This window comes from Cetorhinus maximus, chromosome 15 (assembly GCF_964194155.1).
Source record: "Cetorhinus maximus chromosome 15, sCetMax3.hap1.1, whole genome shotgun sequence".
NCBI lineage: Eukaryota > Metazoa > Chordata > Chondrichthyes > Lamniformes > Cetorhinidae > Cetorhinus > Cetorhinus maximus.
In genome coordinates this window covers 85,276,070-85,292,225 of record NC_135893.1, presented here as the reverse complement: position 1 = coordinate 85,292,225, position 16,156 = coordinate 85,276,070, and the positions used below count along the sequence as shown (strand labels likewise).

General features: G+C 44.9%; 1 protein-coding gene across 1 annotated transcript in view; it reads right to left on the bottom strand.

The window, feature by feature from the left end:
- Window positions 1–16,156, bottom strand: part of LOC144690306 (otoancorin-like) — a 45,144-nt gene that overhangs the window by 20,365 nt on the left and 8,623 nt on the right. The window contains exons 5-17 of the mRNA XM_078557661.1: window positions 11,406–11,638; window positions 10,307–10,378; window positions 10,076–10,229; window positions 9,388–9,527; window positions 9,043–9,166; window positions 6,868–7,083; window positions 6,157–6,324; window positions 5,913–6,053; window positions 4,584–4,639; window positions 3,825–3,942; window positions 1,482–1,555; window positions 1,244–1,379; window positions 131–321 (exon numbers count right to left, since the gene is read on the bottom strand). Coding sequence (XP_078413787.1) covers window positions 131–321; window positions 1,244–1,379; window positions 1,482–1,555; window positions 3,825–3,942; window positions 4,584–4,639; window positions 5,913–6,053; window positions 6,157–6,324; window positions 6,868–7,083; window positions 9,043–9,166; window positions 9,388–9,527; window positions 10,076–10,229; window positions 10,307–10,378; window positions 11,406–11,638 — 1,823 coding nt within the window. The remainder of the gene's footprint in view (window positions 1–130; window positions 322–1,243; window positions 1,380–1,481; window positions 1,556–3,824; window positions 3,943–4,583; window positions 4,640–5,912; window positions 6,054–6,156; window positions 6,325–6,867; window positions 7,084–9,042; window positions 9,167–9,387; window positions 9,528–10,075; window positions 10,230–10,306; window positions 10,379–11,405; window positions 11,639–16,156) is intronic.

The following is a 16,156-nucleotide window of genomic DNA, read 5'->3' as shown; positions in this document are numbered from 1 at the left end:
GAGGAATTATTGCCTTGTATCATTGGTACATTCATTCATTCATTGAATCATGGAGATACCAAACCCCCATACCACCCTTTACTGAGCCATTGGGAAGTCTCTCTACTACTTCAAAGGGCCATTGCCTTACCCATAATATTCTCTAATTTTATTGCGGATTTCTCTTTTCTGGTCATTGCTGAGGTTCCTGCAGGACCTGAACTGCATGAATGCTTCCGTCAGTGCTTTGAGGGATATATTTGTCTTGATGATCTGTGGCGACAGATTGCAAATCATTCTGCCCAAGATGTCCACGTCATATTCATCTTGTAACGTGTAATTCTGAAATTGCAAAGACCATCTACGATTAAAAGTTAAGATAATTCCTCAAATCAATACAGGCACCAGTCTGGCCATTTCTTAACTTTATTTTAAATATAAAATCTCTGAAGCAGAATGTTTGCTACAGAAAGAATACAGATGCAATAGGGATTACCAAATCTGGGTGTATATAGGAGACTTTTTATTTTACATTTATTCATGAAGATGAGAGTCACTGGCAAGACCAGCATTTATTGCTCAGCCCTAATTGTCCTTGAGAGGGCAGTTGTGTGCTGCCTTCTTGAGCCGCTACAGTCCATGCGGTGTAGGTACACCCACAGTACCCTTTTTGGAATCAGTTCCAGGATTTTGACCCAGCAACAGTGAAGGAAAAGTAATACGAGTCTGCTACCCTTGTTCTTCTAGGTGGTAGAGGTTGTGGGTTTAGAAGGAGCCTTGGCGAGTTGCTGCACTGCATCTTGTAGATGGTACACACTGCTGCCACTGTGCGTCAATGGTGGAGGTAGTGAATATTTAAGGATGGGGTGCCAATTATACGGGTTGCTGTGTCCTGGACGGTGTCAAGCTTCTTGAGTGTCGTTGGAACTGCACTCATCCAGGCAAGTGGGGAGTATTCCATCACAATCCTGACTTGTGCCCTGTAGATGATGGACAGGCTCTGGGGAGATAGGTGGTGAGTTACTCACTGCAAAATTCCCAATCTCCAACCAGTTCTCGTAGCCACAGTATTGAGGTGGCCGGTCCAGTCAAGTTTCTAGTTAGGTAGTTAAACTGGCATCATCATTGACTTAAGGAGGTTGTCCTGTATCAGGAACACTAGTCAGTGTTTTTCAATGGATCACATAACCGAGTTGGGTTAGTGTCTTGAAGTACTGCGCTGATTATATTATTAACCCAAGGCCATGCTCAGCAGCTCCCTTACCAGGCACTGCAGCGCTCTTCTGATCACCTCGTTCCTTTTTGTGGAGTCAGGAATTATTAAAGGTAGCTCAGCTTTGCCCAGGCTGAATAACAATGGTCTGCAAACGGATTGAGCAGCATTCTCCAGAACAGCAATGCTGGACAGAGCAAGAAGGAAACAAATCTCAAGGTTTACTCTTGCCGTTCTCACATAACTAAATGCTAATGGCTTAGCCCTAGGTCCCCGAATGGGTACTCACGGGAGGGTTGCAAGGAGAAGAGGGGGCATCAACTTGGGCATTTCTTGTTGGTACTTCCATGCCAGGCAGTTCAGCTGAAACGGCAGGAAGAATATTTAAAGGGGCAGCGACCTTGTGACAGCGCGTTCCGCAGATGTGTAAGACAATGATGTAAACGGCAGTTAAGTTGCAGTTTGTGCAATATCGCCAAGACAAGAATGATGCACGCACACAGTTTTAGAGTATCCAGTTAGAATTATAGAATGGTTAAAGTACAGGAGGCCTTTTGGCCCATCATGTCTGTGTTGGCTCTCTGTAAGAGCAGCTCTGATAGTCCCCACAGGAAGTTTTTTCCTGCTTATCACTGAATTGCTTATCCAATTCCATTTTGAAAGCCCCGATTGAATCTGCCTCCGCCAAGCTCTCAGGCAGTGCATTCCAGATTTTAACCGCTCGCTGCATAAAATCGCAACCACTTCTTAATAACTTACTCGACATAGCCAAGCAGGTTCCCTCACTCGCCTTTAATCCTGCCCCAGGAAAAGCCAGAAGCGAGCAGGATGATGTCAGGATCCCAACCCTACATTAGTGACAAGACCTTCCCACCCTGCATGCACCAGAATCCACCTACCCCAGGCAGGGAAATGTCTGCCTGGTTCATTTCCTATTATACCCCAGGTCTTCCAGCCTTACTATAAAGGTCACAGTAATCAACCTTCTTATATACAATGAATTCAATAATGGCGTTCAGAAAAAAAGACTTGCAATCATATTGTGCCTTTCACGACCTAAGTATGTCCCAAAGTGTTTTACAGCCAATAAAGTAATAAAGTATCTTTGAGGCGTAGTCACTGTTGTAGTGTAGGAAATGCAGCAGCCAATATGCACACAAGAAGATCTCACGAACAGCAATGATCAGATAATCTGTCTTTTAGTGATATTGACTGAGGGATATTGGCCAGATAGCTCCCATGCTCTTCTTCAAAATAATGCCATGGGAATCGGATACACACACTTCAGAAAGGAAACATTTGCAGGGCTATAGGGGAAGAATGGGGAAGTGGGACTAATGGGATGGCTCTTTCAAAGAGTCAGCATAGGCACAATGGGCTGAGTGCCCTCCTTTTGTGCTGTATGATCCTATATCTTCAGTGCAAACATTGTTGCAGCGTGTAGCAACACCATGGGCTGCCCACTCAGTTCATGGGTTCCAAGCCAGTTAGTCTGTCCCAACGCATGCCTTGACCTGGGCCAGCTCAAAACCAGCACAGGAACAATGGGGTGAATGGCCTCCTTTGGCACTGTAGCTAAATAAACCCATGAGGGAGAAAGGAACAGAAGGATATGCTGATAGGGCAAGATGAAGAGGGGTGGGAGGTGGCTCGTGTGGAGCATAAACACAGACATGGACCAGCTGGACCTGTTCCTGTGCTGCACATTTTATGTATGATTCTACATGACTCCAACAAACCCCTTCAAGTTCATCCAGTGGTACTGTAAGCAAATGCATTGGGATTGTACTAAATAATATAGGTCATGTCAGTCTCATCTTTGATCCCCCTTCTTTGTATAGGAGCATTTACATCAAGGACACCCCTGTGCACTTCACAACCAATGGAATAGTTTTGCAGGAAAAATGCTACAGCACAGCAACATCCCACCAACAGTAAAATGTAGTCCACAATAGGATAATCCATTTTTGGTGGTATTGGTTAAGGGATGAATATTGGCCAGGACACCAGAAAGTGGAGTTAGCTTAAATAAGCAAGTTCAATTTTCATTAAAATTGAAATATTGCCAAGTGAAATAGTGAATTTACTAAGAAAAACTCTTAGTATCAAGTGGTTTAATAGGTGGAACTCATGCCTCAGATCCACGAGGTCATGAGTTTGAGTTCAGCTCCAGAAATTCAAGCCCAGAATCCAGGCTGACAATCTAGTGCAGCATTGAGGGAGCACCGTACTGTTGGAGGGTCAGTACGGAGAGAGAGTGCTGCACCATTGAACCGGCGTCCTTCAGGTAAGACATTAACTTGAGGTCCCGTCGATCCTCTCGGGTGGACATAAAATATCTCATGGCCACAATTTCAAAGAAGGGCAGGGAATATTTCCCCCATCCCACCGGTGTCCTGCTCAACATTTATCCTTCAACCAACATCACTACAACAGACTACTTGCTCATTTACCCCACTGGTGGTTGTGGGATCTTGCTGTGTGCAAAGCAGCTGCCACGTTTCCTACATTACAACAGTGGCTACATTTCAAAAAGTGCTCCATAGGCTGTAAAGCACTTTGAGACATCCAGAGTTGTGAAAGGTGCAACATAAATGCAAGTTCTTTCTTTCCGGTGTATTGTATCGGTTACCTGATAGGGTGACAGAAGGTCTAGGTTACTTTCTAACAGTTCAGCAACTGTGAGAAACGTCGTGTTGTCCAAGGATTCGATACGTTCACAGGTTAAACCTTTCACTAACTCCCCAAAACTATGAAAAGAGGAAACAACAGAAATGGTTGAAATAGGAGCAGGAACCAACATTTACATCACACCCAGATGAATCGTTATGAAGTGTAGTTACTACTGTTATGTAGGCCAGTGAGACAGCCATCTTCTGGGCAGCAAGATCCCTCAAACAGCAACTGAAATGAATAACCAGTCAGTGCAGTGTTGAGGAGTGCTGCACTGTCAGAGGTGCCATCTTTCAAATATGACATTTAAAATGAGGCTGCCCTCTTCAGGTGGATGTAAAAGTTCCTGCAGCCATTATTTTGAAGAAGAACAAGGGCGTTCTCCCCAGTGTCCTCCCCAATATTCTTTCCTTCCCCAGTGAGAAAGAACTGACTTATGTCTTCTTAAACTTTGACATTTAACACAAACGATAAAATAAACTGGACAAGGAGAAGGAGACAGAGAGGCAGAGAGGGCGGGGGAAGAGGAAAGAGAGACAGACAAACAAGAGAGAGAAAAAGGAGAAAACAGTTAGATGCAATACACTCATACAAACCCAGAAAGAACCAATTTTGCTCCCTAGTCTGTGCAGAGTTACCTAACTCAACCAAGGGCACCATGAGGCTTTGGGGAGAGATAATTAAAAATGTAATTTTCTTTTTATAACAGATTCATTACCTGATTATTTCATATACAGGCTTCTCATCAGATACCACATTGTAAAGAAACAAAGCCTGCAAACGATAAGAAGGATCATTTAGTGAGCAAACTGCTGCTAATTCAGTACCAACACACAGAAACAAGAAGGCCAATGAATCAAAAGGTAATGCTCTCTTTTCCCTCTCATTAGTGAGTTTTATGCTGGTCAAGTTGAGGAATGTGGTAAGGACTTACTGCTCTCAATGGGGTATTTATCAAGTTGTAGTCAATGCTTCAGCCCAATATCAGCAGAAGATCTGCCCAAATCTCTGGGTTGTACAGACCCAGTTGTCTATCGGTTGGGTTGCCAACTCTGATTGAACATATTCCTGGAGGTTTCATCACCTGATATCCAACCTCTCCACCCCCTCGACACATTCTCGCAATTGTTCAGTGTCCTGCATTCCAATAGCCAATTGGAAAGCAAACAGACTCTTCCTTACTTGATTAGATGAGGCGGCCATTTTTCCGCCTGCCCAATCTCGAATCTCATTATGACCAACAAACAAAAGTCTTCAAAGAAAATGAAAAAAACACCTCCAATGCTTTCTCGCCCAGCGGTTATTTTTATTTATTTTTTTCTTTATTCTTTCATGGGGTGTGGGAGTCATTGTCAAGACCAGCATTTGTTCCCATCCCCAATTGGAACTCAGTGACTTGCTCGGCCATTTCAGAGGGCAGTTAAGAGTCAACCACATTGCTGTGGGTCTAGAGTCATGTGTCAGTCAGATCAGGTAGGAATCACAGATTTCCTTCTCTAAAAGGACATTAGTGGTGAACCAGATTAATTTTTACAACAATGGTCACCATTACTAAGACTAGCTTTATATTCCAGGTTTATTAATTCCACCGGCTGCCATTGTGGGATTTGAACCCATGTCCTCAGAGCATTAGCCTGGGCCTTGGGAATTCTAGTCCAGTGATGTTGCTATTATGCCACCATCTTCCTCAATATGCTCACTGCATTGTCCTGGGGATCCATTCATGGAGACTCCAGGCCAATCCTGGAGGATTGGCAACCCTATCAGAAACAAGGTCACAAAACGTGCCTTTCAGACAACTGCAGAGGAGTAATCTCGCAAAGGAACAATTGTTCGTTGCAGGGTTGTGGAATCAAGTCAGCAAAGCAAAGCAAAGCAAGGCAGAAATAGGGGGATATTTTAGGCCCAATCCTCTTTGTGTGACATAAACCGCATTGAGGCTCAGGAAGAAACTGTGATCCATCTTGGTCTGTTTATAAATTCATAATTCAGTTACTGTAAGGTATCAGGAGTCTGTTTAACCCATGGGTTAGGATGGCGAACAAACCTGACTTCTCCTGAACCCCTTGCGGTCAAGCTGGGTAATGTTGTAGTTCTTTGCTTTAAGCAGGCTGGAGAGAGGCAACTCTTTCAAGAAGGACCCATTCAACAGGTCCAGCACTGAGGAGATATCCCTGGTTTCAACAATCTGTAAATCAGAGAGGAAATGCTCAGGGTCAAGGGGAGAAGAAAAACCCAAGAACAAACAAGAGTGAAGCCAGATTAATCTGTGATTAAAGATTACATGTTACCTTGGTGACCACAGCCAATCGTTGGGCTGCTGAAAGCTTTGCTGCGTAATCAGACAGTGTGCCTTTCACCGCCTGAGTCAGATCATCAACGCTGGTGTTATAGAACACGTCTGCGCTGACTCCCAACACCAACTCACCTAACTGGCTGATGTTAAAGAGTGACAACTGCTGCAAAGTGGAGGGAAAAAAACATAAAAGGTGTGAGCGGAATCCCTTTGAAAACATACCCTACCCCTAGAGCTCAACCGGCCTCGTTGACTGGTCTGCTGTAGTCATCATAAAATGACACAGCACAGAAGCAGGCCATTCAGTCTATCATGCATCTGCTGACTCATTTGAAAGAAGTATCCAACTCATTCCACTTCCCTGCTCTTTCCTCGTACCCCTGCAAACTTTTCGTTTTCAAATATTTTATTTATTTATTTTCAAGTATTTATCCAATTGCAAGTTACTGTTGAATCTGCTTCCACAGACCTTCCAGGTAGTACATTCTAGATCATAACAATTCTGTGCAAAACAATTGCACCTCATCTCCTCTCTGGTTCTTTTGCCAATTATCTTAAATCTGCGTCCTCTTGTTATCCACTGACACATTAATGAAAACAGTTTCCATACAGTAATCAGTAATCTCTCAAATCTTAAAGACAAGGGGCCACTCTTTAACATTAACATTCAGTCTGCATGAAGTTCCCCAATCATGCCTCTCTTTACCTTATTGTCTCCAATAAATTTGTCAACAAGGATGATCATCTGGCTCTTTGTCCACCCAGTCACTGTCCTTAGGACAGAGATAGCACCCCGCACTGCTTGTGGGGACAGTGACTCGAGCTGCGTGAAGGACAGTCCTGCAATAGCATCGGAGATGGAGTCCAACGTTTCATTCAGGGTTTGATTTTTCAGGACCAATTCAAGGAGCTGAGATTTTAACTGAAAGAAGAGAAACCAAAGAATCAAGAAACTGAAGTACAAAATCAAGCTTTCACCACATCTAATTTGGTCTCATGGCGGTGCCAATAGTAGCAAAGGCCGCAGGAGGGCTCCACAATGTCCCACGGTGAGCAGACATTTTGGGCACTCACTGACCTGCATGGACTCACAATCCAGTAACACGTCATCCATGTTTTCAAATCTGTCCATGGCCTCACCCCTCTCTAACTCTGTAATATCCTCCAGACCCACAACTCTCCAAGATCTTGGAGCTCCTCTAACTCTGTCCTCTTTAACATCCCCAATTTTAATCAATCCACCATTGTGGCTGTGCCTTCAGCTGCCTTGCCCCTAAGCTCTGAAATTCCCTCCCTAAAACTTTCTTCCTCTTTCTTCTCCCTTAAGATGCTCCTTAAAAACTTACCTCAGCTTTTGATCTCCTGTCCTAGTATCTCCTGATTTGGCTTGATATCAACTTTTGTTCAATAACACTCCTGCCTTGGGACATTTTACTACATTAAAAATGCAAATTGTTTATAAACCTTGCAAATATGCAGGACTATATTACCCCCTTGTGCTCTGTAGCTGTCACCTGCTTCATGGAAACAAGCAATGCTCTGGTACATCCTTCAATGACCTAAACTTAAGCTGTGAACCTGGAAACTGATTTTCAATGGGCTATTTGGCCAAGGCATTCATCAGTGATGAATCATATTTTCACCGGCTGTGTCCCCTCCAGCACAGGCTGCTGCATGGCAGCCAGGAATAGAACACTGGTTGATTCTTCCCCAATCCCCACTGTCGAGGAGGGTACTGAGGTCAATTAGAGGTCCTCATAAATCTGCCAAGATAAGCTCAACCCCATACCCAGTAGTGTTCTCTCAAGAGGGCATTAATAAAGGACTAAAAAGAAAGAATTTGCATTTATATAGTGCCTTTCACAACCTCAGAACATTGCAAAGTACAGCCTTAAGTACTTTTTGAAATGTAGTCAAGTCACTGCTGGAATATAGGAAGTTCTGCAGACTATTTGCACACAGCAAACAGGAATGTGATAATGACCAGATAACTGTTATAACTATGTATTGGCTGGGAAACTGCCCCTCCCCCTTTTCAAAATCGTACAATGGGATCTTTCATGTTCATCTGAGAGGGAAGATAGGGTCTCAGTTTAACATCACATCTGAAAGACGACACCTCCAATAGTGCAGCATTCCTTCAATCCTGCATCAGGAGCTGATGTCTTAGAGTGGGACTTGAACCCATGATCTTCTGACTCAGAGGCAACTGAGCCATGGCTAACACACAAAAGCGGAAAGGGTCGTCCCTGAACCCCAAACCTGTCAATGTCTCTGAGCTGAGAATCTGTAATCACCCACTGGATGAGCCAATGGTGGTGGTTCAGGGAACATGCCAAGCCCCAATGAGGGTAGAGGCTGGAAGTGCTCCAGAATTGCTTTAAATGTCTCCTTGTTGTGGCAGAAAGTGTTTGGCATGGCAACTGGAGCTCACACTGACACCACTGTATAACCCTTGGTGTCAGTGAAAATCTACAGTGGGTACGGAGAGGCCTGTCCACAAGAGAGGTGAAGAGATTACATCAAAGTATAGCATAGGAACAGGCCATTCAGCCCAACTGATCCATGCTGGTATTTATGCTCCACGTGAGCCTCTTCCCACTCCACTTTTTATCTCATTCTTTCAGCAGAGTTGACTATTCCTTTCTCCCCCATGCGCTTATCTGGTTTCCCCTTAAAACGTATGCATACTATTGAGCTCATCCGTTCCTTGTGGTAGTGAGTTCCACATTCCCACCACTCTCTGGGTAAAGAATCTTCTCCGGAATTCCTTAGTTACTGCCTTATATTTATGGCTCCTAGTTTTGGTCTCCTTCACAAGTGGAAACAGACATGTTCTCTATGTCTAGGAGGGAATATGTGCTCCTGAGGGATGTCCTACCTTCCTCACGGCAACTTGGAACCCCTTGAGACGGTTGCACTTAATCATCTGGTGGAGCAAACTGCGAGCCTCTCCAGCATCCAGCTCCTGGACATTGTCGAAGAAACAGACCAGAAGACCCAGTCTGGAAAAGTTAGAAAATAGGGAGTGAGGTTGTGCTAATGATACTAGAGTCAGCTTCCTGACTGTTGAAATGTGCTTTAATAAAAAGAGGAGGAGAGTTGTCTGGCCTTGATGACATTGTGTGTGGTTGTAAGGACAAACTTAATTGTATCAGAGTGACTGGTGTGAATGGCGAGTTGGCAGGGGGGGGGAAGGGGTGAGGGGAAGGTGCTGCTTGTTTACCTGTACACCGTGGACGTGTTGGCCATGTCAAATCCACTGGCATCAATTCTTTCCTGGAAAGCTTTGGCAGTAGCTGGTGTGATGTCATACACCGAATCCAGTTGCTTTGTTGCATTGTCATAATTAATGAACAGTCGAATCTGGGTTTAAAACAAAAAAAAAAATCATACACACACACCACCCCCCACCAATAAAATTAGAATGGGCATTTTACAGGTGCCCCATCCTGCCCTTAAATGGGTCACTCAAAATCCTCCCCCCAACCCTACAGCTACAGCCCTACAACCCTTTAAGATCACTGCGCCTTCTCCAATCCTGGCCTCCAGTGCAACCCCCATATTTATTCTATAGTGCGAGTATCTTTACTTTAAACTGGGGTGTTAGCGGGGATAAATGAGGCTCCTTTGCTAGTCTTCACACGCTGAATCAGTAGAGAATCATTTCCGTCGAGTAGAACCCATGGAAACAGGGTCACTGGGGTAATGGCATGGGAGGTTGCCATCCATTTTGGCTCAAGAAGTTGATTAGTGGCACCTGATCCCACTGTCAGAGATCAATTTAAAAGGCACAAGTGGTCAAGGAACAAGGCAGCCTTTCAGCCCCTCAAACCTGCTAGTTGGAATAATTTTGACTGATTTGGAAGAGAATTAGGTCTCACAGCCTCTTAATTTGATCCCCTTTTGCTCACCTCATTGAGACTGATCTTCTGGATCTCTTCTAGAGGGAGGTGGACAATGTATCTCCCCAAAAACCACAGGTTCTCCGCAGTGATCCACGATTCTGTTCCACTTGCCCCTGTTTTGGGGAAAATGAACAAAAGATTCTTCGTTGTGATAAGTCCACTCTTCTCATAAAGGCCTGGTCCCATCGAGTTCAGGTCAACCTACCAGGTGGTTTATAGGATCGCTGCAGGCGCTGCCTCATCCATTCGTATATCGCCCTTTGTGTACGAGCAGTCATCTTGTCGTAGAGTTCCTTAAAAACAATTGTTCTGAAAAAAAAAACAAAGTAATTCTTCTTTTAAGAACAGGGGCACAAAATATGTTTTGGGAGCCAAAATGTGTCACTTGGTGAAAATTGGAATGTCAATAATGGGGGTTTGTGGATAATATATCCACTCACAGAAACACATACTGCTGGGATTGGGTTTTGATTGGTCAGTTGAGTCCTCATTCTTAGCCAGTAAAGAGTTCACACATTCTGGCCACAAAGGATATTACTATTGTTGGTTCAGGACCTGGTATAACATCAGCAAGTGAAGAGAGAGATACACCCCCTCAGTACTGCACTGAGGGTGACCACCTGGATTATGTGCTCGAGTCTCTGAAATGGGGCTGGAACCCACCACCTTCTGACTCAAAGGCAAGAGTTCAGTCTATAACAGTGAAAAAAAAATGAAGTCTTGCATTTCTGTAGCACCTTTCAAAACGTCAGAACGCCCTAAAGCGCTTTACAGCCAATTAAATACTTTTTGACGTCTAGTCACTGTTGTAACGTAGGAAATGTAGCTGCCAATTTGCACACAGCAAGCTCCCACAAACAGCAATGTAACGATGGCCAGATAATTTGTTCTTATGATATTGGTTGAGAGATAAATATTGACCAGAGAAGAATGCGTTGCTCTGAGGGCTAAATGGGTAAATGCACTTTGCGGGTGACCCATATCAACCCAGAAAAGGCTCAATGCTTTGATCTGTGTTCACAACAACTGTGGTGGTTTGGGGCAGGGATGGGGACAGGAACATTAGCCAGCATTTTCAAGCTACCTCAACCAGACTTGTGAGTGCTGTTGGAAAGGACACGGGTGGGCAAACCGAGGCACTCCCCCACCCACCCACAAACTCGGTGCTCACTGTCCCACTGTCCAGGCTTACATGAAATCAGAAGCCACACGGATGAGATATTGCAACCAGCACAAAGCAATGAGAATATAAAAATCTATAAAACACACCCACCATCCCTCAAGGAATACAGTAACAGGTTAGAAAACACAGTGCAAAGGATAAGCTAAACCTTACATATTTTTAAAAGTCTCTTCTTGAAGATCTTTTGGCATGTTCACAATCATCTCTGGTTGCAGGTAGATGGCTGAAGACAGTCTCAGTTCCATGATCAACAGCTCCAAACACTGAGAGGAGCTGATCAATGGTAAACATTTCTGCCAGCTGGTCTCAAAGAGAGAACGGTTCCCTCCAGGTATCTGCATTATCTGTTTTTTAATGTGCCCAAAATCGATGGTGGTGAATGCAATCTGGGCAAATGAAATGGAAAGAGAGAGAGAGAAAAAGAGAGATCTTAATACAATCAGCATGTCACAGAGCTAGGTGCCCAGGGACCTTAATCTTAGGGAAGGTCCACTGCTGACCACTTAAATGACTGATTGCCACTTAATAAAGCGAGCCCTCCCCAAAGGAGGTAACCAGGGAAAGAGACCAGGGAAGGACATATGTGCTGCTCTGATTGCTCAATGGGTAAATGCATTTTGTGTCACTTGGATTAAATTCTACCCTAAGGGTAGAGGAGTTTGGAATTCTCTTCTGCAAGTGGCAACTGATGCTGGATCAATTGCTAATTTTAAAACTGAGATTGATGGATTTTGTTAGCCAAAAGGTATTAAAGGCAAAGATGGGAATATGGAGTTGGATCCTAGATCAGCCTTGATCTCATCAAATGGTGAGTCTTGTTGAATGGCGGGACAGGCTTGAGAGACTGAGTGGCCTCCTCCGGTTTCTGGTCCTAAAATAGGTGGCCCTTCAGCCATTTGATCTTGTCCTTCGAGAAGGCCACCCAAACCTGGGGAAGGAAATCTGCCGTCCTTACCTGGTCTGATCTGGCCTACATGTGACTCCAGACCCACAGCAATAGCAATGTTGATTCTTAAATGCTCTCAAACCACTACAAAGTCACAAAAAAGGAATGAAATCAGACGGACCACCAGACATCAACCCAGGCACCAGAAACAACAACGGCAAACTCAGCCCTGTTGACCCTGCAAAGTCCTCCTTACTAAAATCTGGGGGTTAGTGCCAAAATTGGGAGAGCTGTCTCAGACTAGTCAAGCAACAGCCTGACAGTCATCCTCACAGAATCATACCTCACCATCCTTGGGTATGTCCTGTCCCACCAGCAGAACAGACCCGGCAGAGGTGGAGACACAGTGGTATACAGTCGGGAGGGAGTTGCCCTGGGAGTCCTCAACATCAGCAGCATTGCCCATGTTTGACCTGATGCCATGAGACTGATTACCACCCCTCAGCTAATGAATCAGTACTTCTCCATGGTGAACACCACTTGGAGGAAGCACTAAGGGTGGCAAGGTTGCAGAACATACACTGGATGGGGGACTTCAATGTACTGACTGAGCTGGCCAAGTCCTAAAGAACATAGCTACTAGACTGGGTCTGTGGCAGGTGGTGAGGGAACCAACAAGAGGGAAAAACATACTTGACCTCATCCTCACCAACCTGCCTGCCGCAGATGCATCTGTCCATGACAGTATCAGTAGGAGTAACCACCGCACAATTGTTGTGGAGATGAAGTCCTGCCTACACATTGAGGATGCCCTCCATTGTGCTGTGTGGCACTACCACTGTGCTAAATGGGATAGATTTCCAACAGATCTAGCAAATCAAGACTGGGCATCCATGAGGAGCTGGGGGCCATTAGCAACAGCAGAATTGTACTCAAACACAATCTGTAACCTCATGGCCTGGCGTATCCTCTGCTCTATCATTACCATCAAGCCAGGGGATCAACCTTGGTTCAATGAAGAGTGCAGGAGTGTATACCAGGAGCAGCACCAGGTATACCTAAAAATGGAGTGTCAAACTGGTGAAGCTATAACACAGGACTACTTGCATGCCAAACAGCTACAAATCTAAATGATATAGACAGAACTAAGCAATCCCACATCTAAGCTCTGCAGTCCTGCTACATCCAGTCATGAATGGTGGTGGACAATTAACAACTCACTGGAGAGGAGGCTCCACAAATATCCCCATCCTCAATGATGGGGGAGCCTGGCACATCAGGATTATCTTTTAAGCTTTTTAATATTTGCTACAATCTTTAGCCAGAAGCGCTGAATGGATGATCCATCTCGGCCTCCTCCCGAGATCCTCAGCATCACAGATGTCCATCTTCAGCCAATTTGATTCACTCCACGTGATATCAAGAAACTGCTGAAGGCACTGGATACTGCAAAGGCTATGGACCCTGACAATATTCCGGCAATACTATGAAGACTTGTGCTCCAGAACTTGCCGCACTCCTAGCCAAGCTGTTCCAGTACAGCTACAACACTGGCATCTACCCGACAATGTGGAAAATTGCCCAGGTAACTCCTGTACACAAAATGCAGGACAAATCCAACCCAGCCAATTACCACCCCATCAATCTGCTCTCAATCATCAATAAAGTAATGGAAGGAGTCATCAACAGTGTTACAGAGTGGCACTTGCTTAGCAATAACCAGCTCACTGACACCCAGTTTGGGTTCCGCCAGGGTCACTCAGCTCCTGACCTCATTACAGCCTTGGTTCAAACATGGACAAAACAGCTGAACTCCCAAGGTGAGGTGAGAGTGACGGCCCTTGACATCACATTTGACTGAGTGTGGCATCAAGGAGCCCTAGCAAAACTGGAGTGAGTGAGAATCAGGGAGAAAACCCTCTGCTGGTTGGATTCATACTTAGCACAAAAAGAAGATGGTTGTGGTTATTGGAGGTCAGTTATCTCAGCTCCAGGACATCACTGCAGGAGTACCTCAGGTTAATGTCCTCGGCCCAAACATCTTCAGCTGCTTCATCAACTACCTTCCTTCCATCATAAGGTCAGAAGTGGGGATGTTCGCTGATGATTGCACAATGTTCAGCACCATTTGCGACTCCTCAGATACTGAAGCAGTCCATGTCCAAATGCAGCAAGACCTGGACAATATCCAGGCTTGGGCTGACAAGTGCCAAGTAAAATTCGCGCCACACAAGTGCCAGGCAATGACCATCTCCAACAAGAGAGTATCTAACCATCACCCCTTGATGTTCAATGACATTACCATCACTGAATCCTCCACTATCAACATCCTGGGGGTTACCATTGACAAGAAACTGAGATGGACTAGCCATATAAATACTGTGGCCACAAGAGCAGGTCAGAGGCTAGGAATCCTGCGACGAGTAACTCACCTCCTAACTCCCAAAAGTCTGTCCACCATCTACAAGGCACAAGTCAGGAGTGTGATGGAATACTCCCCAGTTGCCTGGATGAGTGCAGCTTCCACAACACTCGAGAAGCTCAGCATCGTCCAGGACAAAGCAGCCCACTTGATTGGCACCACCTCCACAAACATTCACTCCCTCCACCACCGACGCACAGTAGCAGCAGTGTGTACCATCTACAAGATGCACTGCAGGAATTCACCAAAGCTCCTGAGACAACACCTTCCAAACCTATGACAACTACCATCTAGGAGGACAAGGGCAGCAGATAGATGGGAACACCACCACTTGGAGGTTCCTCTCCAAGTCACTCACCATCCTGACTTGGAAATGTATCGCCGTTCCTTCACTGTTGCTGGGTCAAAATCCTGGAGCTCCCTTCCTAACAGCACTGTGGGTGTACCTACAACACATGGACTGCAGCAGTTGAAGGAGGCAGCTCATCACCACCTTCTCAAGGGCAACTAGGGATGGGCAATAAATGCTGGCCCAGCCAGTGAAGCCCACATCCCATAAATGAATTTTTAAAAATCCAACCAAAGGACAGAAGGAAACCATTCAGTCGCTCAAGTCTATTCCACCATTTGATTAGATCATGGCTGATCTGTATCTCGACTCACTTATCTGCCTTTGCTCCATATATCAAACAAAAACCTATCAATCAGAGTCTTGAAAGCTTCAACTGACCCCTAGCATCCAACAGCCTTTTAGGGAAGAGAATTCCAGATTCCCACTCCTCAAATTGCTTTCCGATTTCACTTGTAAATGGCCTAGTAATAATTTTAAGATTGTGTCCCCTTGTTCTGGCTTCCCCATCAAAGGAAATAGTTTCTCTGTATTTACCTTGCCGAATTTCTTTAACACTTTAAACACCTTGATCAAATCACTCTTCTAAATTTGTGACAACACAAACCTAGTTTATGTAACCTCGCTTTAATTTTAACACTTTAAGTCGATGTTGGCTACAGGCTTTTAAACGAGACCAGTGAGAGATATGTTTGCTGAAAAATATCACATATAAATCAACTGAAAAATATCAGCAACAATTTAAAATAACTTTACATTGTCACAGGCCAATGAGAACAATTGCCAAAAAAATAGCACTTGGCGGAGGGGACTCAGGGGTGGGGAGAGGGGTTCTCTTAATGGCCCACTGGTCAGCAAGGCAAAAAGCCATCAAAATCAACAAGATCCTGGACCTGTGCTGGATTAACTGACCTCAGCCAAGTCAATAACAGAGGTACTGAAAACGATCTTTGCCTCACTAAACCAGGGAACAGTCCCTGCTCTTAACTGCCCTCTTCTGAATAATGTATATGGGGTGGGGGGGCTTGAAGAGCAGGAAGGGGTTAGTGAGCAAGGGGTGGAGAGGTTTAGAGAGAAACTTCCAGAGCTTAAGGCCTAGGGTAGCTGAAGGCAGGGCCACCAATGGTGGGACAATTAAAGTTGAGCATGCTCAAGAGGCCAGAATTGGAAGAGCGCAGAGATTGCAGAGGGTTGTGGGACTGCTGGAGGTCACAGAGACAAACAGTGTTAAATTAGAAGGAGAGGTT